The sequence below is a fragment of the Colossoma macropomum genome, unplaced genomic scaffold (genome assembly GCF_904425465.1).
Source record: "Colossoma macropomum unplaced genomic scaffold, Colossoma_macropomum, whole genome shotgun sequence".
Taxonomy (NCBI): Eukaryota; Metazoa; Chordata; class Actinopteri; order Characiformes; family Serrasalmidae; genus Colossoma; species Colossoma macropomum.
The window spans coordinates 26,962,940-26,986,239 of NW_023494801.1; the positions used below are offsets into that span (position 1 = coordinate 26,962,940).

At 39.8% G+C, this 23,300-nt stretch overlaps 1 protein-coding gene and 1 non-coding gene across 2 annotated transcripts; both read left to right on the top strand.

The window, feature by feature from the left end:
- Positions 1 to 75: 75 nt before the first annotated feature.
- Positions 76 to 23,300, top strand: LOC118821712 (cytochrome c oxidase assembly protein COX18, mitochondrial). Its single transcript, XM_036590446.1, has 7 exons — positions 76 to 184; positions 523 to 946; positions 4,411 to 4,511; positions 4,749 to 4,915; positions 8,379 to 8,494; positions 14,063 to 14,170; positions 22,848 to 23,300. Exons 1-7 carry the CDS (start codon positions 180 to 182, stop codon positions 23,022 to 23,024), a joined length of 1,098 nt encoding a protein of 365 aa, XP_036446339.1. The 5' UTR covers positions 76 to 179; the 3' UTR covers positions 23,025 to 23,300.
- On the top strand, positions 2,481 to 2,617 carry LOC118821876. Its single transcript, XR_005008381.1, has one exon. It is a non-coding gene; the product is annotated as a small nucleolar RNA SNORA84 (small nucleolar RNA).

A 23,300-nucleotide genomic window follows, 5' to 3' on the forward strand; every position in this document is an offset into this window, starting at 1 on the left:
TATATTGTTAGTAAATGTATAGAAAAGGAAGGAAAAAGAGGGGTACACGCGATGTGGCGCGTTGACGTCATCACTGTGCGCCGCTGTGCCATGCCGTGCAGAGCTGAATGTCATTTGGCCGATTTAGATTATTTATTTATTATTATTCCGAAAATGCGCTGAACGTCCGGGATTAGAAAATGAGGTGAGGACTCTGCTGTTGTACCGGCTCTGTGTAGCTCCTTTAACTGTTTCTCTCCCTGCTTTCTGTCGTTCTCTCTGTAGTTTTATTTTCTCTCTCTCTCTCTCTCTCTCTCTCTCTCTCTCTCTCTCTCTCTCTCTCTGTGTCTCTCTCTCTCTGTGTGTCTCTCTCTCTCTCTGTGTGCCTCTCTCTATGTCTCTCCCTCTCTGTCTGTCTCTCTCTCTGTCTCTCTCTGTCTCTCTCTGTCTCTCTCTCTCTCTCGCTCTCGCCACTGAGAATTAATATTACTTTTTGCCATCAGTATCAAAATCTAAAATCTAAATCACTGTGCTCCCTTTCAGGTTCCCCACTGTGATGTGGTTAAGAGCGGCCGGCCCTGTGACCACCTGGCCCCTGCGGTTTTGTTGCCATGGTAACCAGGTGACAGTGAAACCCCAGGTCAGATGTATCTCTCACAGTGTGTTTACCATGGACTTCAGAGGTCACTTTGCTCAACCTCTTGTCTCCAAGCCCGTTCTGTTTGCGGCCCCCTTAGCCACACGGCGTATGGAACTGCAGCTCTGCCGGAACTTCGGCTCGGCCAGGCCTGGCTGGTATGAAAGCATAGCAGACTCCGGACCTGTCCACCTGACGGAGCAGCTGCTGGTCTTCAGCCAGCAGACCACAGGACTGCCCTGGTGGGCCAGTATCATCTGCACCACGCTGGCACTTCGCACAGCCATCACTCTGCCCCTCGCCGTCTACCAGACCGTCATCATCGCAAAGGTCTCGTATCACTCAAGGGGCTTTCATTAGAGCAGAGATGCTCTCAGTTTTGTTACTGTAGGAGTAAATGTCTGACCCCACAGCAGTCTGATTCAGAGAATTGACTGCCTACCTTATATATCTATATATTAGGGTGTGCTTCATGTAAATGATATGTAAATGAGGTGCTAGTAGGCCAGCGCTTGATTTAACAAACTGAAGCTGATTCATTGTTTGCACACAAATCTCTGCTTGTTTCCACACTGTGCCAAACCTTCATGAATTGCACACAAAGTAGTTTGTATGTCATTAAAAGCGGTCAGATCTTTGATAAATAATGGCCAGTGTGTGGGCTTTGTGGTGGGGGGTTGGGGGGTTTCACATTAAAGTAGAATGACACATTGGGCTAAAATTATTAAGAAATATTGATATTTTTATTAGTTAAAAACACAAATGTTTTACAGTTAATTATTTAGTGTGTCCGACAGTTTCCATTTTCACCAGAGGGGGCGACAAAACCTTAGTCACGACAAATAAGCTTAAGACAGAAACACACTGTTGTCCTTTAGCTGGCATTTTCCAAGTATGTTGCAGTAACTGCCTCTACTCTTCTGAGAAGGCTTTCCACTAGATGTTGAAACATTGCTGTGAAGATTTGATTGCGTATGGCCGCAATAGCATTAGTGAGGTCAGGTGCTGATGTTGGATGATTTGTTCTGGATCACAAACATCACTCCAACTCATCCCAAAGGTACTGGATGGAACTCCATCACTCCAGAGAATCCACTGCTCCACAGCGCAATGCTGGGAGGCTTTATACCCCTCAAGCCGGAAGGAATCCGATCTCCCCCTGATTAATACAGTTCAAAAAGTTCAAGTTTAGAATAAACAAGCCTTTTCAATTAGGAACTGTTTTTAAATGAACACGTATAGATTAATGGTAGCATTGGTCAAAGACTTGTTCTTTTGTCAGTTAATGGATAATTGGCTAATTGCTTAAACCCTAGTTTCAATGCTGCTGCAGTTTAGATGTTTATGACAGATGTTTGGTATCAAGTAAACCAGACTTGGACTGTGTTTAGAGCAAGCTGGACATAAACAGTCAGTGGCCATAAGTGCACAAGCATCTGCATGTGCTTGGACTGTTTACTTAGAAACAGCAGAAACATGAGAGGCATGTAACGAAGGTCAGCGGATCGTTCTAAGCAAACACTGGAGATCCCCCTAGCTTATTAAAAGTTGCTTTCTCACTCTTCCAACTGGGAGATGTTTTCGCTGCCCAGAAGGGAGGAAAAAACATGCACACCAACCTTCCCAGTCAAGCCTAGAAGCTGCTGGTGTTCCCAGAACAGTGGACTGACCACCACAGAGTCCAGACCTCAAAATCATTGAATGTGTTTGGGCTTACTTGGATCATGAGAAGCAGAAACCTTTGTGCCAAACAAAGTTCTTGAACTAATTTTAAACATAAAATTGAGCCTGGTTATTCTGAAATGGTCTGTATCCCAGTACAGTGTTGGTAGTTCTCCCAGTCACTTCTGTGTATGTTTTTAATGCCTGGTGGTTCCTTGAGACAGCTCACTTGTGCTGATCATTGAGGTTATATTTCACAGGCAAATATTGATGTCTGCGATTTAATGCTTGGGAGCTGCCCACTCATGTGGCTTCCAGAGCCCGGTTGCAGAGACATGTATATATGATGGTGTTTATAATGTATAAATTGTATTAGTTACACCCACTGGCCACTTTACTAGGTACACCTACCTTGTATGTACACTCTGTGTCCATTTCATCAGCTCCACTGACCATATAGGTGCACTTTGTAGTTCTGCAATTCCAGTCTGTAGTCCATCTGTTTCTCTGCATGCTTGTTAGCCCCTTTTTACACTGTTCTTCAATGGACAGGACCCCCGTTTCCTACCTCTGTTTTAATTGATATTCTCAAAACTGATGCCAAAGTCACACTGGCATGTTCTGGACTTTGGGGTTTGTTCTTTTGATTGTTAAAGGATATCAGATCTGTGCTCACGAGGGAAAAAAGCAATGCAGATTTCCCATTCTGGCTCATCCTTTGTCCCAGTTACATGTTTGACAGAACAAGCAGTCAGTGTTTTTGTTCCCATATATCAGCCGCCCCCGTGGTCCCCAGACTCCTGCTCCGTTTCTGAGTCCACATTAGCAGGGCTGTTATTCGCCCTGTTGGCCAGCCTTCAGAAAGAGATCAAGGGTCAGACTTCACTATGAAATAATGGCATTTTGGGGCCAGTTTTTGCCATTTTGGGTTATATGGAGTGCATTTAAACCCACTGGCCACAATTATTATTATTATTATTATTATTATTATTATTATTTATTAACCCCTCCATGGTAGCTCCACTTTCCTAGTGTACCATCAGAAACTGTAACCAAACTGTTAATGCACAGGCTGTTGGCCGTCCTCTGGCTTGTCATCAGTGGTCAGTTTCTGACACTTGGCTGGATATTTTTGTGTGGTGGAACGTTCTCAACCTAGCAGTGACACTGACGAATATAAGTACCCCAGCAGCACCACTGTGTCTGATTCTTGTGTCTCTCCTGTGATGAGAATGGTGCACCACCAAATAATATCTGCAGTATCAGATCGACTACAGTCTGTAATTGTACATCTACACTGACCAGCTACTTCATTAAGTACCCCTCTTTGAATCTTCACTCGTCCATTTTATCAGCTCCACTTACCATATAGGTACAATTACAGACTGTAGTCCATCTGTTTCTCTTCCTACTTTGTTTAGTCCCCTTAGTCCTCTTTCACCCTGTTTTTTAAAGGTCAGGACCCCCACAGAACAGGTATTATTTGGTTGGTGGATCATTCTCAGCACTGCAGTGACACTGTCTGTGTTTTAGTATGTGTTGCACTGGTACGAGTGGATCAGACACAGCAGTGCTGCTGGAGTTTTAAACACCTCAGTGTCACTGCTGGACTGAGAATAGTCCACTAACCAAAAATATCCAGCCAACAGCGTCCTGTGGGCAGCGTCCTGTGACCACTGATGAAGGACTAGAGTATGAACAACGCAAATTGTGCAGCAGCAGATGAGCTACTGTCTCCAGAACAACACACACTAACACGGCAGCACAAGGTCCATGTCACTGCAGTGCTGAGAATGATCCACCACCCAGATAATACCTGCTCTGTGTTGGTCCTGGGGGGGAGGGTCCTGACCATTAAGAACAGGGTGAAAGGGGGCTTAAAAAGTATGCAGAGAAACAGTTGGATTGCACTCTGTAGCTGCAGAACTACAGAATGCACCTGTATGGTAGTGCAGACAGAAGGTGTACTTAACATAGTGGCCGGTCAGTGTATATAGTGGACAAGTGATGTAAGTGGAGCTCATAAAGTGGACAGTGGACACCTAGTCATAAACTGGATGGATTTGTGATGTGGGTGTGTTTGGGCCCAGAGTGTGGAAGAGTAACTGTAGGATCTTCTTGCTCTCAGCCAGGTTGAAGCGCTGCAAAAGGAGATAGCAGAGCTAGCCAGGCGGCTAAGCTACGAGATTTCGGTCAAAGCCAGGGAGAAGGGCTGGTCCGAGAAAACATGCAGGTAAGAATTTCCCTCAGTTCACAAAAATTAGGCTTGGCTGTTCTCATGTTACAGTGAGATTCTTTTCCCTCAGTTTAGAGATAATGAAGCGGAAAAGTGTGGAAGCAAACATTTTTATGTATTGAATGTATTTTTACAAAAGTAGTGTTTGCTTCCAACATGTTGGCCTGTAGTGTAACCACTAATACACACTGTAACACAATGTTCTGTCGCATTTATAACCTTTTTTCTGTGCAGATACCATTTTAAGAAGAACCTGCGTCGGATCGTGTCTGAACTCTATGTGAGGGACAATTGCCACCCGTTTAAAGCCAGTCTGCTCGTCTGGGTTCAGCTGCCCATGTGGGTGTTTCTCTCTCTTTCCTTGCGCAACCTCAGCATGGGAACAGGACACGTCCCCGCTGGTAAGTTGCTCTCAGGTCTAAACACCGGCCTGGTCCCAATCCGCTACATTTCACACTTGTTCAGTCTTTATGCCCTCAAGAGAGTAGCACATGCTCCCAAACCCTACATCTAGAAAAGTATCCAAAGTAGTAAGGAATGAATTCTGGAAAGGAATCATCTTCTTAAAGGAATATTCCATAATTTTTCAGCGCAGCCTGTATCTGTTACCTCTGTAGGATGTATACAATCGATTACCACCGCAGTCATTTTGAAACAGGTTTTGCCTGAAAAGCTGTTGATTTGCAACTCACTTATTTTTAAAATTTAAAAATAAAAAAAAATTAAATTTAGCTGTAAATCTGTATAGCTTTTTCTTTCGTACACTAGACAGAAAGAAGAGTTTGTTGTAAATCAGTACCAATGTAGTGGTGTGGTATTTTCACAGACTGATGACCATGGATGCCAGAAATCATTAGGCTGGGTTTACACAATAAAACTTTCTTGCATTGCATGCAACATAATCTGTGGTTCTTTGCTATATATACAGTTTTTAAAAATAACCGTAGACTATCAAAGAGGAATAAACAGTGGTACTAACAGTATTAGCTGGCTAGCCAGCTGCTAACAGAAACATTAGCTCATTTGTTGTCATGGCTCAGGAAGCTGACACAGTGAAAAACTGCCAACCTTGTGAAAAGTCAAACTGGTGGACCTCATTTTCAACCACAACCGTCTTCTGCGATGTGTTGATTGGCTCTTTCATGAAACTGTGGCTACAGCTGTTGCAACTGAGTTTCAAGTAAGTTGCAAATAAGTGGCAGGAAGCTTTACATTCTGTAGGTCAAGCTTAATTCAGTTTCTTGTAAGTTTCAGGCTATTAAAGTTGCATGAAAGCCAACCTTAGGAAAACGCTTTTAGACTGTGTTGCTCCATAAAAGAATACAACCTCATATGAACAGCAGTTCCAAGACATTCTCTCATATATTGTTAGAATTCAGTGGTTATAGTTTCAAATTTATATAATATATATAGTTATGTTATATATTGAATATATTGAATTATACATGTTATATATTGAATTAAACATTTTCAGTCAGGTTTTCGTTCTAACCATAGCACAGAGACAGCAATGGTTTATGTTATGAATGACCTCGGGCTAAGTGCTACTGCACAAAATCCTTCTATTCTGGTTTTATTAGGTCTTTTTAGCTTTTGATACCAGAAAATTTTAATCCAGCAAGATTTTAATCCAGCATCTTGAATGTGTGGCCGGCCTCTCAGGCACAGTTTTAGAATGGTTTAAATCATATTTAGGTAATAGTCAGTTCATGATTTCGCTTGGAAATCCCTCATCAAAACGATTTGGCATTTCTTGTGGAGTCCCTCAAGGTTCAGTCTTAGGGCCTTTGCTTTTCTCTTTGTAAATGCTACCTCTATGTGATGTCATTAGGAAGCATAATATACATTTTCATAGCTATGCTGTTAACACCGTTATACATTTCCATTCCTTCTGATGATCAAGACTCTGTAGACAGACTAACCAGCTGTGTGTCAGATATTTCTCAGGGGATGTTACAAAATGTTCTACAATTAAATTACTAAAAACTGAATTACTGATTGTTGGTACAGAAATTAATGACAAAAATTTAATATAATATAGTAAGTTTTCACAGTATATGATATGCCACGATGTATAGTTTCCTGACATCAAAAAATACTATCAAAACTATGAATACAGTGATTTGTATTCAGCATATCACACACTGTGCTGCAATAATTCCAATTAAACTGGGCTAATTATGCTCTATTTTTAGTAAAGAATGCAGTTGGAAAGTGGCTTTAAGTACCAATGATATACATGGTATGCTCAGATAATCATATTGAGGCATAATTTACCACAAAATGATAAATATTGTCATATTGCCCAGCCATAGCTGAACAATTAATCATTTTTATATTGAAATAGCAATTTGAAAGGGAGCAATTCTGAAATTGCAAGAGCTGCAATTTGAATTATATTCTACTTTATTCAATATTGACTTAATAAGTTTTAAATGGGGAAAATTATCCTGATAACACAGAGCTTGTTAACTGGCAGCCCGCATGCTACATTCAAGCCACTACATTCAAGCCTCAAGCCCAAAAAAGAGACGCGCTGGTCTTCTTGAGGAAGAAGAGACCTGAAGCTTCATTTATAGAATCGCAATATTGGTCTGAAAAGTCACACTTAGACATGTTCCCCAAATCATTCAACCCTAAGTAGAAGTTGCAAAGGGAGGGATGAGGAAGGGGGCTTAATGTTTCTAGACTGGAAGTGAGCCACTGTAGTCCTGTTCCACTTAGCTTCCTCTTCCTTCCTGTCAGAACTGACCTGAGACTTGTCCATTCTTGCATCTAATCCATTATCCGTAGTGTTTTTTTCTCAGAATGTCGTGATTATTTGTTTCTTACTGGCGCATAAGCAGATTGTCATGAGTGGCAGAGTTATGCAGAAACTGTGCATCATGTATGTGAAGGAAGACCTTCGAAAGAAGTGCACAGACAGCTACAGTAACAAGAAACTTCATGATAAACTTTTGTTTATCTAGTGTCTTTCTATTTGTAAAAAAGAGTTTGCCCTCACAAAAGCAGGATGCACTCCATCCAAAGCTAATTCCTGTACTTCTGTTGCTTGCAAGACATCATGGAGGTCCAGAGATAAAGCTGGGCAGTTTGGCTGAATGCCTGACATGTAGGCCCTTCCTCAGCTGGACTGGGCATAACAATGGCAATTGGCTGTGACTCACAATTGAAGAACGTGGTCGGACATGGAAAAACAAAACTGCAGCTGTACACAGTTTTATTAAGTACACCTACCATATAGGTGCACTTTGTAGGTTTAGAATTCCTGACTTTGGTCCATCTACTACTGCACAGTTACTAGGGTTTTTATCAGGGATGCACCGAATGTGAATTTATGGCTAGTTCTGATTACAATTTCTTTAAAGCTGAATTGGCTGAAATACTTTTTTTGACTGATTTACATGGACCTAATGGCTGTTTCTGTAACAGGCACCAAAGACAATAACTTTAACACCCAGCCTCCTTTGTGCCTCCACTTTTCTGGGAAAGCACATGATTTTGGAGTGTATCTGTAGGAATTTCTGCCCATTCAATAAAAAGCGTTTATTAAATCACTGACATCAAGGCACTGAGGTTGAACAAGAAGGCCTGGCTCACAATCAGTGTTACAATCCATCCCAACAGTGTTCAGTGGGGTTGAGGTCAGGGCTCTGTGCAGGCCACTGGAGTTCCTCCACATCAAACTCATCAATCCATGTCTTTATGGTGCTCGCTTTGTGCACAGGGGCTCAGTCATGCTGGAACAGGAAAGGGCCTTCCCCAAACTGTTGCCACAAAGTTGGAAGCATACAATTGTCTAATTGTCCACATACTTTTGCCCATATAATGTAGCTGAAAATAATGCATTTTCTGTATTCGTAGGTTTGCAGGAGGAGCTAGCAGTAGGGGGCGCTCTGTGGTTTTCAAACCTCACACTGCCAGACTCTACCTGGATCATTCCTGTGTCTCTGGGCCTCGTCAACCTGCTCATCACTGAGGTGAGACCCACATTCAGCTGATCTCTGAGCAGTACAGTGCAGACAGATTCGGAGGCCCAATTCCATTTCTTATTTTCACCCCTACCCCTTGTTTTCGATTGTCACCTTGCCCCTTGGAACTGAGTTATAAGGGGTAATAGTTGAAATCTTCCCTGTGAAACGCGACAACCCTCAAATAAAAAGATTAGCACTGCTCTGTAGGCGACCCAGCCCGTCTTCAGTGATGGTAGAGGAGGGTAAAGTTCAGCAACCTCACTGCTGGGCTTTAGTTACATTTAGGGCATCATATGCCTTCAAAGAGGGGGGTATTAATTATTGTCGACCCTTAATTCTTCAGTGATATGAAGCTGAGGTCAGCTATTCACTAGCTTCTCGTTAGATTGCTAACAATGATTATCATAATTTTTAAACTTTAAATTTTTTATCTCAACAAAAATCGGGACACCCTACCCCTGCGTGTGAAAACGGAGAGGGGTAAGGGGCTAAGTGGTAGGGGCAAGGGGTGAAATAGGATTGAGTTCTTTTCACCACCCATGGACGTGACCCTGATTTTGATCGTTTATTATTAACTACATAACATAAACCAGCATTACAATTTTTTTTTTATTGTCCCCAGATTTGAGTCTCATATCTACACAAATGTGAACCATCATGTTGGAAAGATCAAGTCTGAACAAAAATCAGAAACGAGCACTGAGGCTTGTAATGTGAACGTAGCCTAGGATCACGTGTCGGAACATAGACATTCTAAAAACTAGTAGCAGAACTTTAAAATCTATCCTGAAAGATACAGGTAGCCAGTGCAATTCATTCAGAATATAATACGAGGTGATATGAGCTCTCTGTTTTGTTTTTGTCAGGATCCGAGCTGCAAGTTTACTTCTCAGTGACTGAATTATGCAGAAATATTGGAAAATGGGTGGAATCCTCCTTCTAAATGAAGTGTATGAATGAAGAATCTGCCTGATTATCTGTATTAAAGAACTGCTTTACCCACTAGGCTAGTAGTGAATGAAAGCAAGTGGGGGGCAGCTTAGCAAAACACTGTGCATGTTAGCATTAGTATTTAGATTTAGCGTTTTATTTAGCATTCCCTTTAAAAGGTCCTTCATTCATAGCAGGAAAAGTGCTTTTATCCTCCCACCATTCAGTCCAGTATTCATGTCTGTGGTTATTGTCTTACCGGACGGGGGGACGTCACCTGACCCTCCTGAAGCAGGACACAGTAGTGCTGAGGGAGGGGTGGACGTTTTCTATGTAAGACGGAGCTCCAGCAAGCCAAACCCCAATTTCCTAAGGAAGCCCTCTGAGGCCTCTCTGGAAAAAGAGTGATGGCCAGGAAAACAGCACAGACTATATAGAACACTGTCAAGCCCAGAGTGAAAAGAGATTAATGACCAGTTTAACAAAAACAGATGAAATCTTATACCAGAATATATTCCTTCCCAGTCCGACTCCGGGCTTGATCTCGTTCCAGGAAACTGTCGTGTCACATAAAGCTTTAAAGGATTTTAATAAATTGAAGTCAGTGTCATTAACTTTTAGCCACAAATCCTCTTTAATGAAGGCATGAAATTATTTCTGGCCTGTTGTTTCTTTCTGGTGAATCGTTTAACAGCTCAGTCCAGGTTGAAACCATGACAGGCTGTTGGTTTCCTAACTCCTCAGTGCAGTTTAACACCACATGTAACATGTTCTGCTCACATTAAGAGCAAATGTTGCAGTCAGATAAAATGTTTTTCTTAGCGAGAACATTCAGTATTGAAGTTTTCAAAGAGACCGGCCTGTGGATGTGGTCTCAAATCACAAAATATGTCCAGTCAGGTCCATAAATATTTGGCTGTCAACAAAGAAAGTTATTTTATCTTACCACAGGATATTGGAGTTGAAATTAAACAAGGTATATGAGCTCAGAGTGCAGACCTTTAGCTTTAATTTGAGGCGATTTACATTCTTATCAAGTGTAGGAATTAACCATTTTCACCCCTAGCTCCCCAGTTTTAGGGGCTCAAATGTAATTGGACAAACTAACAATTATAAATTGTCATTTTTAATACTCAGTTGCAAATCCTTTGCTGAAATCTGGAACCCATAGACATCACCAGACGCTGGGTTTCTTCCCTGGCGAAGCTCTGGCAGGCCTTTACTGCTGTTTTCGGGTTCCTGGTTGGTCTTAGGGTTTTACCTTCAGTAAGTGAAATGCATGCTTGACTGGATTGAGATCAGGTGATTGACAGGTAAACGGATCAAATGTGTACAGTTAATTTCAAAAGTGGTATTTGGAATCTCTTGCTGTTAATTCTCAATATGAAGTCCGAAGAGTCATCATTAGGCTGAAAAATCAAACCAAATCCATCAAAGAGTGAGAGTGAAAACATTAGTTGTGGCCAAATTAAGTTTCTGGAACTTTCTTAAAAGGAAAGAACCACTAGAGAGCTTAGAAACACCAAAAGGCCTGGAAGACTCAATCAAGTCAACAATCAAGAGAAGTATTTACTACAGTAAATGCAAAGAATTCAACCACAAGATTCAAACCATTAGTGAGCCTCTAAAACAGAAAGACCAGAATAAAGTTTGCCAGTTTTGGAACAACATCTTATGGACAGAACAAAGATCAACTTGCACCAGAATGATGTAGAGAAGGGAAGGAACTACTTGTGATCTAAAGTGGGCCATTATTTAACTCCAGCTGTTGTAGACGGCTGAAATTACAGTAACTTGGTCGACATCCAAATATTTATGGGTCTGACTATATATAATTGCAGTCAGTTATTAAAACCCTATACTCATCACTTCAGTGATAAAACTCTCGCAACCAGATGGCAATGTAGTGATTACGGTACGAGTTTCTAGTGGGCTGTATGTAAATGTTTGTGTATGGTCATGTGATCATAGAAAACGAATAGATGGTGATATCATGAATATAAACTAATATTTTGTACCTGAATCTGTTGTTATAATGGCCCCTTTGTTTAGCCTGCAGGATCTTGCTTTACTGGGTTTATTTTCTTTCTCCATCTGACAATAGCATATAGATGGATTCTACTTTTGAGTAAAAGTTTCCTGCCTGAGATGCGAGAAAAGCAGCTAAATAGAAGAATAAAATAAAATAAAATATTAGAATATTAATATAAATAAAAGAAGCTTAAAGCAGAGCAAAGTAAGTCTGTGTTTTTGTTTACAGTATATTTTCTAGCCTACACTAGGACATTAGCACATACTGGGACATATTTACAGCCTGCAGGATCTCGCTTTACTGACTGGGTTTATTTTCTTTCTCCATCTGCCAATAGCCTATAGGAGATGGATTCTACTTTTGAGTAGAAGTTTTTGGCTGTAAATATGTCCCAGTCTGTGCTAATGTCCTAGTGTAGGCTAAAAATTATACTGTAAACCTAAACACAAACTTGTTTTGCTCTGCTTTAAGCTTTAGCTCAACTATAGCTGCTTTTCTCGGCAGGAAACTTTTACTCAAAAGTAGAATAGATTCTTGTAAAATGTCACTCAACGTTTGATTTTTTTACAAGGTTGAAGTCCTCCAGATTTGCCAGCCTCTTGTTTGAATTTTCCTATTACACCTTAAATGGTGCCTGAGGTGCCAGAATGTAACTGTTGCACCATTTAAGGTGGAATGGGAAAATTTGAACAAGAAGCTGACCTCTTGATGTTCCTCTTAAATCTCTCTCTTTGCCATTTTGTTAGCTACTAGCTAGGCGAGATTGTCGTCTGCGTTGCTATGGTGACCAGCAGTCTGCGCAACCAATCTTCAGGGTTAAAGGGTGAATCAGCAGATATACAATAACTTCAGCAATTAAGACCGTTTATTGTTAAAACGGTGTTGAACGATCACCAGCGCTTTATTTTACTGTGAAGGAGGATTGTTTTGTTTTTACCTAAACATCTAGTTCTGCTGTGGAGCCGCAACGGGGCAGTAAAAGAGCCGCATGCGGATCCGGAGCCCCATGTTGCCGACCCCTGACCCAGTCCGTATATGGATTTAAGCTGCAAACACAGTCTGTTCTAAAATTCACTGTCTTTTGTGATGTCACAAAAGCAACCAAGTTACATATCTTCCTATTCAGCCTGCAGAGCAGCCAATTAGAACAGAGCTCATTTACATACATCAGTCTTAAAGACACAGTAACAAAAACAGCATATTTAGTTCTAATTAATAAAGAGAGATTGAAAACGGTGGCGTAAAAATGAATGATGACTGGGAAAAAAATAAAATGCAAACAATGTTGGATATGGGCCCTTTAATATGAAAACATACACTAGGGGACTAAATACAGCAGTAGTAGCAGCAGGAACATAGCCAAGGATCCCATGTAAACTTAATCCCATCTGAAAAGGGCTGAGGACTGCTCGGTTGTTTTACTTTGTAAAAGCCTCTTGGGCTTAAAATAAGAAATAAATATGAAAATCCTAATCATGCGGATAACGTTACAACACTAAATATATCTTTCTGTGAAGACAACTGCTGAAAAAGAGCTAATTTTGGAGCTGAAACCTGTGAAAGTGCTACGAATGCTGCAAAGCTCCACACCCTGTGGCTATAATATTCATATTATTTAAACTGTTTGAGTTTAAGAAATACTATAATTGAGATCTGATAATCATGTCTGACAACTCATTAGTCATTAAAGAACTAATGAACTGAAGCTACTGCAGTCTGTTTACTTATTGACCGTATTAAAATGCAATTCCACGATTTGTTCAATTTAGTGTGATATGTCCTTCTATAGAGGTCACAAGGACAGCAATAATACAATAAATAAAAGAAAATATTAGTAGCAATAATAGCAGCATTCTGTTAAAATGACACTGCAAAACTGTACATATGTACATAACTAAATTACATCTTTACAGATAGTTGGGTGTTATAAATATTAATAAGTAGATGCTATATTCCGAGTAGCATGTGGTAACAGTCATTGAGATTGAAAGTGGGTGTGTACATGTATATGTCATAGTCATTTGTATGTGTGTGTGTGTGTGTGTGTGTGTGTGTGTGTGTGTGTTTGTGCGCTCCACAGGCCTTAATGTGTGTGTTTGTGTGCATGCATGTATGAGTGTGTGTGTGTGTGCTCAAAGACTTTATCGTTCAGCTCTTTGTTTGGGCAGGGAGGGGCATGATGGAGGTCACAGCTCTGGGGGAAAAAAGCTGTTCCTCAACTACTGGTGCGAAATCTTAAAGTCTGTCTGACAGCAATAGTTCAGACAAGGAGTGTCCGGAGTGTGATAACTTTGATGGTGGTGACTGTGATCTTTGATAAAATGGCTATATTTGCATTGTTGTCACAATGACCCCTGGTTCCTATCATCATCATTAAAGAAATCAGAGTTTATGTGCAATATACCATTTCACATCATACCACCCTAATTACTTTGTTTACCTTCCAACCTTTGAATTATGATACTTCCCAGTGTTATTTTTAGCTCCATAAAATCAGTTTCGGTGATTGAATTTTTAATTTGATCAGAAATTAATGAAAGTGTACAGATGCTGGAGTTTCTGGTGAGACAGTCTAATGTTTCACGTTTGTCATTGATGTGTGTGTTTGTCAGATATTTGCCCTGAGGCAGCTAGAAGCTTCGAAGTTCCAGAAGTATGTGACCAACTTCATCAGAGGAATCTCTCTGGTGATGATTCCCTTGGCTGCTGCAGTCCCCTCAGTGAGTACCCCACCTGTTTGTTTGTATGTCCAGTACTGCACAAAAGTCAGAGATCACCCTTTAATTTATTGTTAAAGGCTCTAAACTTTTTTTTATATTTTTTTCCAGCTACTTCTAATATTTGTGTGGGTTTGTGTACCCAAAACAGGCATAATTCATTTATACATGACCATTTCCCAGCCTCACTTCATCCCTTAGAATTAAACTTAATTAAGACTTATTTATCTGTTTTATGATCAGCTGCCCTGCACTGTGGCTCCTTCACAGACTAAACATGGCTGGGGCAAGACTGCAATAGGCTGAACAGGCAGGTATATGTAAATGCATTGGGTAGATATAAGATAATCCACCTGCATAAGAAACGAGAAAATGAAAGAAAAATAAGTGGCAAAAAAACAGGAGTTTCCAAAACTGGAGTTCAAAAACGATTTAAAGATGTAGAGAATGGGATTCCTGACCAAGGAGTCCATCCTTAGAAGACAACTCTATGCGTCTGAAAGGGTGTGTAGCTGTCAAGAAACTGATCTGAGATCCCAGATGTTCCATTTTGGTGTTTTGGTGCAAATTTTCTTCATTTTTTGTCTTTTGCCTTTTCAACAATGGCATCTTGACACGCCTACCTTGTAGTGAAGTTGGATATAATAGCTTATTTGTTATGGCACAGTTTTTGTTAATCATCTTTTAGTCCTTCATCAGTGGTCAGTTTCTGGCTACAGGACACTGTTGGCTGGATGTTTTTGTTTGGTGGATTTTCTGTCCAGCAGTGACATTGAGTGTAAAGAGGGGCTAACAGATTATTCAGAGAAACAGATGTAATTGTCGATTAAATGCACCCATATGAAAAGTGGTCCTTATAAGTGGACCTCTGCCCCATTCACCATTGGTCAGATTCTAACCACAGTGCCAGATATTGTTTGGGTGACACTGGCATGGTAGTGATATTAGGAATGTGTGTGGTGCTGGAGTGTATCGGTCATGACAACGTCACTGGGGTTTTTATACACATCACTATCACTGCTGGTTTAAGAGTGTCTGAAAAATACGCCCTCCTAAAAGCAGCTCTATATATTTGGGTTAGCATTAGCTGAAATTCTTCCTCTGATATGTGTTTTGTCATATCCGCTCAGATCATGCTAACGTTACCCCCTTTAGCTGAGAGAGTTGTCTGAGGCAGGGATGTTTCAGTCACATTACAGATGAAAATGCTGCAGACCTTCAGTCGCCTCCCACTGTCTAGTGCGTTGCATCTGAAATATTCAACGAAAGATATATTAATATTTTCGAGGCAGCGGACTAAAGGAATGGCCGATCTCTTGGGGTTAGCCTTAACTTGGAACAGAGCCACCATAGCGATTGCTGCGCTTGTTTCGTCTCATACCGCCTGTGAAGACGCCTTCCTCGATCAACTGCTTCAGACAATGCTGCAGTCAGGGCCTTGTGCATGAAACAAGCCGCAGACCAGTCGGTGCTGAAGTGTGAATAACTGTAAGGCTGTCCGAACTGTTTCATTTGTTTTCGGTTTGTTTTACTCTCTTATTTGTGACCATTTGAGCTAAAAAATGACTGTCTATCACAATAATAAAAAAACCTAACTTAATATCTGATTTATTATGACTGGTTTGTCAATTTGAATGTAATCAATCAGGTCGCAGATGCAATACGTCTGCAATCCATGTGGCAAAAAATCAAAAGCATATCTTCACTATTTTATGCAGTTATTAGCAACAGCTTGTTCTGCAGGAAAAAAACAAGCATCTGTAAAGATTTTGTGGACAGCATAGCAATGATTTGCGACTAGAAGAAGCAAAAAGGCATGTTTTTTTGCTGATTTACCTTACTTGGTGCGAACCATTGCAAAAATGTGTTCCCACTAGCAGCGAACTGAACCAGGGTTCGTTTGAAAGCAGACTGAGCTGCCATTTGTTGACACCTGACAAAATGGCCTTGACTAAAGAACGAGTTTCGTAAGTCTGTCAAACGACTTGAGAAATTTGCAGTTGCATTCGGGCATCTGTACAGGTACCAATGTGTAACTGCTGCTCTATTAAAGGTGGAACGGAGAATTTGAACAAAGAGCTGCCAGATAAGAGGCCAGCTACAGCCTTGTGGACATTAGCACCAAAGACATTTTTGCCAGACCCATGGTGCCTGAAAGCAATACTGGCTCTGGTTTATCTGTACATTGTTCAGGTTTGTTTTCATTTTGCACAATACAAATATTTGAGGTTTACTTTGGCTGATAAAAATGTTTCTTATTAAAAAGTGAAGAGACTTCCCAAAAGTATAAGCCACTGTTAATATACCTTCATACAAACGTTTGGCTATACCCCCAACTACTAGCACTAGCGATTCAGTTACACTAGCATTTGCATCCTCTCAGGTGCAGTAATGCGATTGTGCATGTATGTTTTTGTTGTGTCTCTATAATAACCCAACTCAAAGTCTGCGAAAGTCACGCTTCACCTCCCGTACTGTAAATAAAACGTGACACAGTTTATCTGTTTACCAAATCCAACTCCAGGGACAAAAGCGTCAGAGTGTTGCTGAATGCCGTGCTGCATCTCACTAGGGTCTGCAGCCTCTGATGGGGTGTGTAAGGGGAGCAGGATCAGGGTGGGTTTTTGAAGCCCCGTTTAGTCTGGTCACGCTCCAGAGCAGGTTTAGGATGTTTGGGTTCTGTAGAGATCGCTCCAGCAGATCCGTCTCGCTCCACCTTATCTAGCAACATGAAGGAGGAATGAACTGTTACTGCTGGGTGCCCATATGACCCCCTCTCACTCACTTTCTGACTCACTCTGTCTCTGTCTATCTCTCTCTATCTTGAATGCTTCTGTTCTCTGCTATTTATTATTTTACTCAATAGACAGGTTTTATGCAATAATGGTTAACATATTTTTCAATATAGGTAATGGAAATGGCAGTAATTTTTGATAAAGTATTTTTATTGAAAATGACAATTTAATATTTTTTTTTCTTTACTAAGCTTTAAAATGAGCTGTTTTTAGTTGAAGTAATCTGCTTAAAGGGCCCACATCATGGCAAATCAAATTTTCTTCACTTTTTTGAAATAAGAGTTTGCTGTAATATATAAACACAGTTAAAGTTTAAAAACTGCATCCATACAATATATATATGGAAACTAAGCTGCAAAATGGCCCATTTTTAATCGACTGATTTTGTGATGTCACAAAAAACAATATATTTACATAACATAGTTGTATGCAAATGTTTGGCTGCCCTATTTATTTTGGAATAAAAAGTGCACATCGTTATAGAGAACACACTTCTGCACATTTAATGCACAATTATTGTTCATTTGCTAAATTTAACATATTATATATTTTTTCCAGTATTTAACATAAATATCTAATAATAATAATAATAATAATAATAATAATTTGTTGTTGTTGTTTTGTTATTATTATTATTATTATTATTATTTTTATTATTATTATTATGTGGTCTGTGCAGAAGATAGCACATTTTATATTGTTCGTTTTATTTTTTCTGTTGTGTTGACCTCAGCAAATAATTATAAATTGGGCACTTAACTTTTCAGAAGGAATAGCATATTTAAGTGTATTCACTTCAAAACCAAAAAACGTGTAATATGACCAGGGGTTTTCAAACTTTTGCATGCTGGAGACTTCAGTGAACCGCAGACTGGATGTCGGCTTATTCGCTCTACAGCAGTTTAGCCCAGCTTATTCATGCTGAAGTTATAAAGAGTGTTATGGTCTGGGCTGCTTTTTGAACAAGGCACATTACAGGACAGCCAATCAAAACAGAGCTCTTTTACATGCATCTAACTTAAAGGCACAGAAACAAAAGCCTCCAGGGTATATTTTGGTTTGTCTATCTGAATTTACATATCCAAATCATAAGGCAAATTATTCAGTAACTGCATGAAATGAATGTAAATTTTTATTTTATTTATTTATTTATTTTTTGTAAAAGCTCCCCTCAAATGAACAGAAAATGTGTTTTATGATCACACATATTGCTATATGCTTACAATTTACTGCTGAAAGCCAAAAATCTTAGACGCTCTTTGTATTATTTTATAAAAATCATTTTTACAGATCAGATCAGTTTATAGCCCAGATTTGTGGAAAAATGGGTCGATTTTCAGTAGAAAATTACATTACCCATCTATTTTACTGGAAAGAAGAAGCTAAGTTACAGCTCTCATATGACACCCACCTTTTGAATGTAGCTTATGAAATATGAAAATTATGAAGAATATGATGAAATGCGTTTTGGAACCACCGGTGGTCTCAAGGAGTTAAAAAGGTTAAGTCCAGTGGATAATAGAGGTTGGGAAGTGCTTATGAAAAAAGTACATTTTGACTGTTACTGGAGCGTTAAAACCACACATGTCATGAGTGGACCTCAGGAAAACAGTGAAACAGTTACAGTATAGAAACAGTGTAGTAATGGCCATTTAAGATGAGCATCTAAAAGTAGGCTCAAACTCATAATGCTGAGACTACTCAGCCACTCTGCTACCCCACAGGAAGACCTACACGGGTAACATCCAATCATACAGTTCGAGTGAGCGCTATTTCAGGACAGATTTGTTACAGGATTGAATCAGATCAACCTGTTTTCCATCCGATATCCACTCTAACGTTTCCTACTGATATCGCCCTGATACCAATCCCTGGTATCAGGTCAGTGGCATCTCTAATTTTCCCTTCAGCTTTACTAAATAAATAGTTTGTCCATACTTGAATGTTTTGACTATGTTGTTGCTACTTAATGTAATTATGCACCAAATTAATGTCATGTGACGGGTCATAATAGCATATCTCACCTACTAACAAACCAAACCACGGTGACTTTCCATTATATGGTTCATAAAGGGAATTCTACCGATTCATAAAAAGAATTCTGCATAATTCAGTTGAGATGTAAACAAAGTTAAAAGTGTTTGATGTGAAGCGGTTCACTGAAGAGAAACTTACTGATACCACAGTAGTGGTGATGGGAACCAGGAGTCACAGTGTCTACAACAAGCGTAACTATTATGTTTATTATCAGTATCCACCAGTGGACTTACTTGTGTCTTTTGAGTTTTATATTTTATGTTGATAACGGTCAAAAGTTTTCTTTGGGGCCTTCTTTGCCTTACAACACCCTTCCTGTACCCCTCCACCATGAACAGGGTTTTGAACATATGTTATAGGCCATTTAAAAGATCATTAACATTACAACATGCACAGTAACATTAACACTGAATAGTAACATTGTTATGTAGCTTTTAGAAGTTTCGCATGTCTGGTTCCTATCACCAGCACTGTGAACGGATCTGTCTCTGTATGTTTCTCTAGAGTGCCACATTTCATATCAGACCACTTTTGATGACATTGTTTATATCCTAATGGTTTAATTATGCTGAAAATTTTGAAAAAGGTGGAATTCCACTTTTACTACTGCCTCATAGCTACCTCATGCATGATCTTTCCTATTAATATGGCTGATAGCAAACTGAAAGGCTAGTTTTTTGCATCATGTGAGCATTTTCTTCAGTTCTAAGTAGTAGAAATCAACAAAACTGCTAAGAATACACCCTCAGTGTGACATTTTTATTGTTTAAGACCTGTTTAACCCGTACTGCCCAGCATCGAGCAATTTTCTATATATTCAATCCATTTGTTCAGTCAATGGACAAGTCAGGAAAGCCAAGCAAAAATAAACGTGTTAACATTTTGCACTGTACAGTGTTTTTATTTGATTAAGCAATGTTGCAACAGCAGTTTTAGTAATTGTTATTTGTTATAAACAATGAACCTCATTCACCAATATCTTCCCAAGTTTTTTTCTTAAACTTGTTCTTGAGAAAGGTCCTAAGAAAAGTCTACGTCAGATTCATGACGTGTTCTTAACCCACAGAATTGTTCACACCTTTGAGCTCTTCAGTGTGTGTAGATTCTGTCCTTACCTAAGAACAAATCCCAAATAAGAAAACACTGGTGAATGTCAGAATCTTCATGAAAAGTATGCGAGTGGGTTTTAAGAAAAATTTTCTTGGTTGGAATGAGGCCTAATGTTATTAAGCAAGGCCCTTCTGTAGCAGAACAGATCTAGCTCATCTGTTCTGTCTCCTGGGCTGTTCGCACTGCTCTTGGGCGAAGATCACTACTGTAATCAGCCGTGGCCATCAAAGCCTTTAGTGTTGTGTCTCTGTGCTGCTTACATAAAAGAAGGTGAACGCCACAACAGAGAGTTGCAGAACCAAACACATGTGCTGTGTGCTATTTAAACAGATATCTTCTCCACAGCACCGACTGGAGAAAGCTGGAGAAAGCTGGAGAAAGTCGACGCAGGGTTCCCGCGGTTCTGAGAACACTGGAAAAGTCAGTGTATTTATAAAGTGTGCCGGGTCTGGAGATCTCATGAATTAAAGTAAACTATACAATAGTTTGTCAGATTATACACTCTGATTGGTCTGTTCTATCCATGTTGTATCTGATACATTTTATTTTATTTTATTTATTTATTTTTTGTACCAGAGGGGAACGCTTAGGGCTTCTAGGCCTCCAGAGAAGGACTAAAAACTGGGTAGCACCTTACTTGAACCCTGCTACATAACATTGACATAAGCATGCCATAAACATGTCATGGCAGAGGTCATATGAGTTGCCATAGGAGATTTTGTTCAGTGACAGTGTCGTGACCATTACCGTTAATTGTCATGGCAGATGCTATATCACGACATCAAACACTGACATATGTCATGACAGTTAACTGTCATGGTAGCAAGACACTGTTATGTTATTGGATTAAATGTGTCGTAAAATTTTACCAAAATGTCTAATTTTTAGCTTTTTTTTTTAGTAACTCATTTATCATTATTGTTTAACCCTTTCATGTTCTGCTCAACCATTTGGTAGAGCACATTTTGAGTCACTATACATGCCACAAAGTGCCATCTCAACCGTTTGGTAGACGTGAATATTTTAAAAATTGTGGGGTCAAAAAAAAAAGAAAAAAAAAAATAATAAAACTAATAAAAAATGCAAAAAATGAAATTCCCTCGCTTTTTCTCTTAGTGAGGACATTAAAGGGTTAAACTCGTATCGATACTGCGCTTATTGCATTGTTAAGTTTTGGATGGAAATAAAAGGCTTAAATTCTTCAACCGCCAAATGGAAAATTGTCCAACCAATGGCTTTCTATGTGGTATCTAGAGAGATACAACCAAGCAAGCTCTCCCATTGGTTGCGCCTTCAGTTCAGCTCCCGAAGGCCTCATCAATGGGAGAGCTTGCTTTACTTTGTCCAATGTAAAATTGTTTGTTATCAAACTGTGTAATTACTATTGTTTATTATCAAAACAAATAGAAACTGTGGGCTTGTTACTCCAGCACGTGGAGGACCTCACAAGACCATGACCTGTCCCTGCTTTGGGGTCAGCTCTCGATTCCTAAATGCCAGGAATGTTTGGGCATAAGTGTTTGTTGGGCCTATAAGTGGCTTCCTTTCTTGATGGTCAGGGATTTATTTATGGTATCACAGCAGGTTACATTAGGGCTGTGCAACACCACAATGCCAGTTGGGCGCATCGCTGCTGTTTATTATTTACTTATTGTATTTTTCAGAAGAACGTGTTTGAATGTCCTGACCACGCTGCATAATCTTTAGCTGTGGTACTCAATACTAAAATCAGGTTATCTAAGTGATTTTAGCAGCAAACCTCTTGAATGAGAGATTTTTGTATGCTGTAAAGTTAAATAATTCATTATTTATTTGTTGTCCACCAGAAAGAACTGTATTGATCTACCATGGTTGCATAAAGACAAGTTGACAGTTTTTCAAGCGTTATAGTTTCAGTATCCCTACATAATCCAACACCCTATAGTGGTAAAAAAAGAAACAATAACAACATGACGCACACAAGAACTAAGGTAACATAAACCCTACAGCCGATGCAACATGCCCTTATAGAGTACAACATTCACCCCAATGAAGACGACATAAATTGAAATCATGCTGCCATGGTGGGCATGAAAAATGTTAATGAATCATTTACATGACTATATGTGCAGAAATCAATCAAGAAACAATGATGCACCTTTTTTTTTCCAACTCAGGTTGACATTTTGTGTGTGTGTGTGTGTGTGTGTGTGTGTGTGTGTGTGTGTGTGTGTGTGTGTGTGTGTTTGGCTTTGGAAAAGGCCTTCCTCTACTCTGTCGGGGTATCAGGTATATCTTTTGAATATCTTTTGGAGTGGCTACTTCAGTATTCAGCTCTGCTTTTATTGAAGTCATTTAAACAGTCATGGAATTTTAAATGAGTCTCTGAGAAGTCGTTGAATTATCAGGAAAGTTTTGGAGTTTTGTGTTTGAAATGGTGTGAATAGTGTCTGATTTGCTGGGAAAAGTATCTCTGAGTTTCGCAGAATTTCATCTTAATTGCTTATTGTCTGAGCTTAGATACACAACCAGCAGGTTTGTGTACATGACTTAAAGCCAGCACGAGGCACCAAGAAAGGAATTACACATATGCATCTCCTGCCGTCAGAGTGCCTCCATTTGGATGGGGTATCTTATCCCTGTCATGTTTTATCTTCATCCGTCAGAGATTCCACAGCTAGAGAAGAACAAAGCATGATATTTTTGCAACATGAGAGTCTCTGATTTGTCTGTCTCTGTCTCTCTCTCTCTCTGTCTAGTCCATGGCGTTGTATTGGCTAAGCTCCAGCTGTGTTGGACTGGGTCACAATCTTCTCCTGCGTTCCCCACGTTTCCGAGCCCTCTGCAGAATGCCCCCAACACACTCGGACTCCGACACACCCTACAGGGACATCGCGGCAGCGTTTGTGGCCAAGTACATCAAATTAAAAACATAAGGGCCGGTCTTATCTAAGCATTCTGCAGAATCTGATCACGTCCTCAAGTCTCCATCAGCCTCCGTTTCTGTGGAACGACTTGGACCTATGGTGCAAATGTCAGAGACCAGCCTTCAGTTACTTAATTTCCAGCCAAAATTGCTATTAAGTATTTTTCAGCATATTTCTGAAAAGATGTATGATAATCCACTTGCAGGATTCAGATGTTTCCAAAACTGAATTTAAAAATTTATTAAAAATGCAGAGAAAACTGGACTCCTAACAACCACCTGAAAG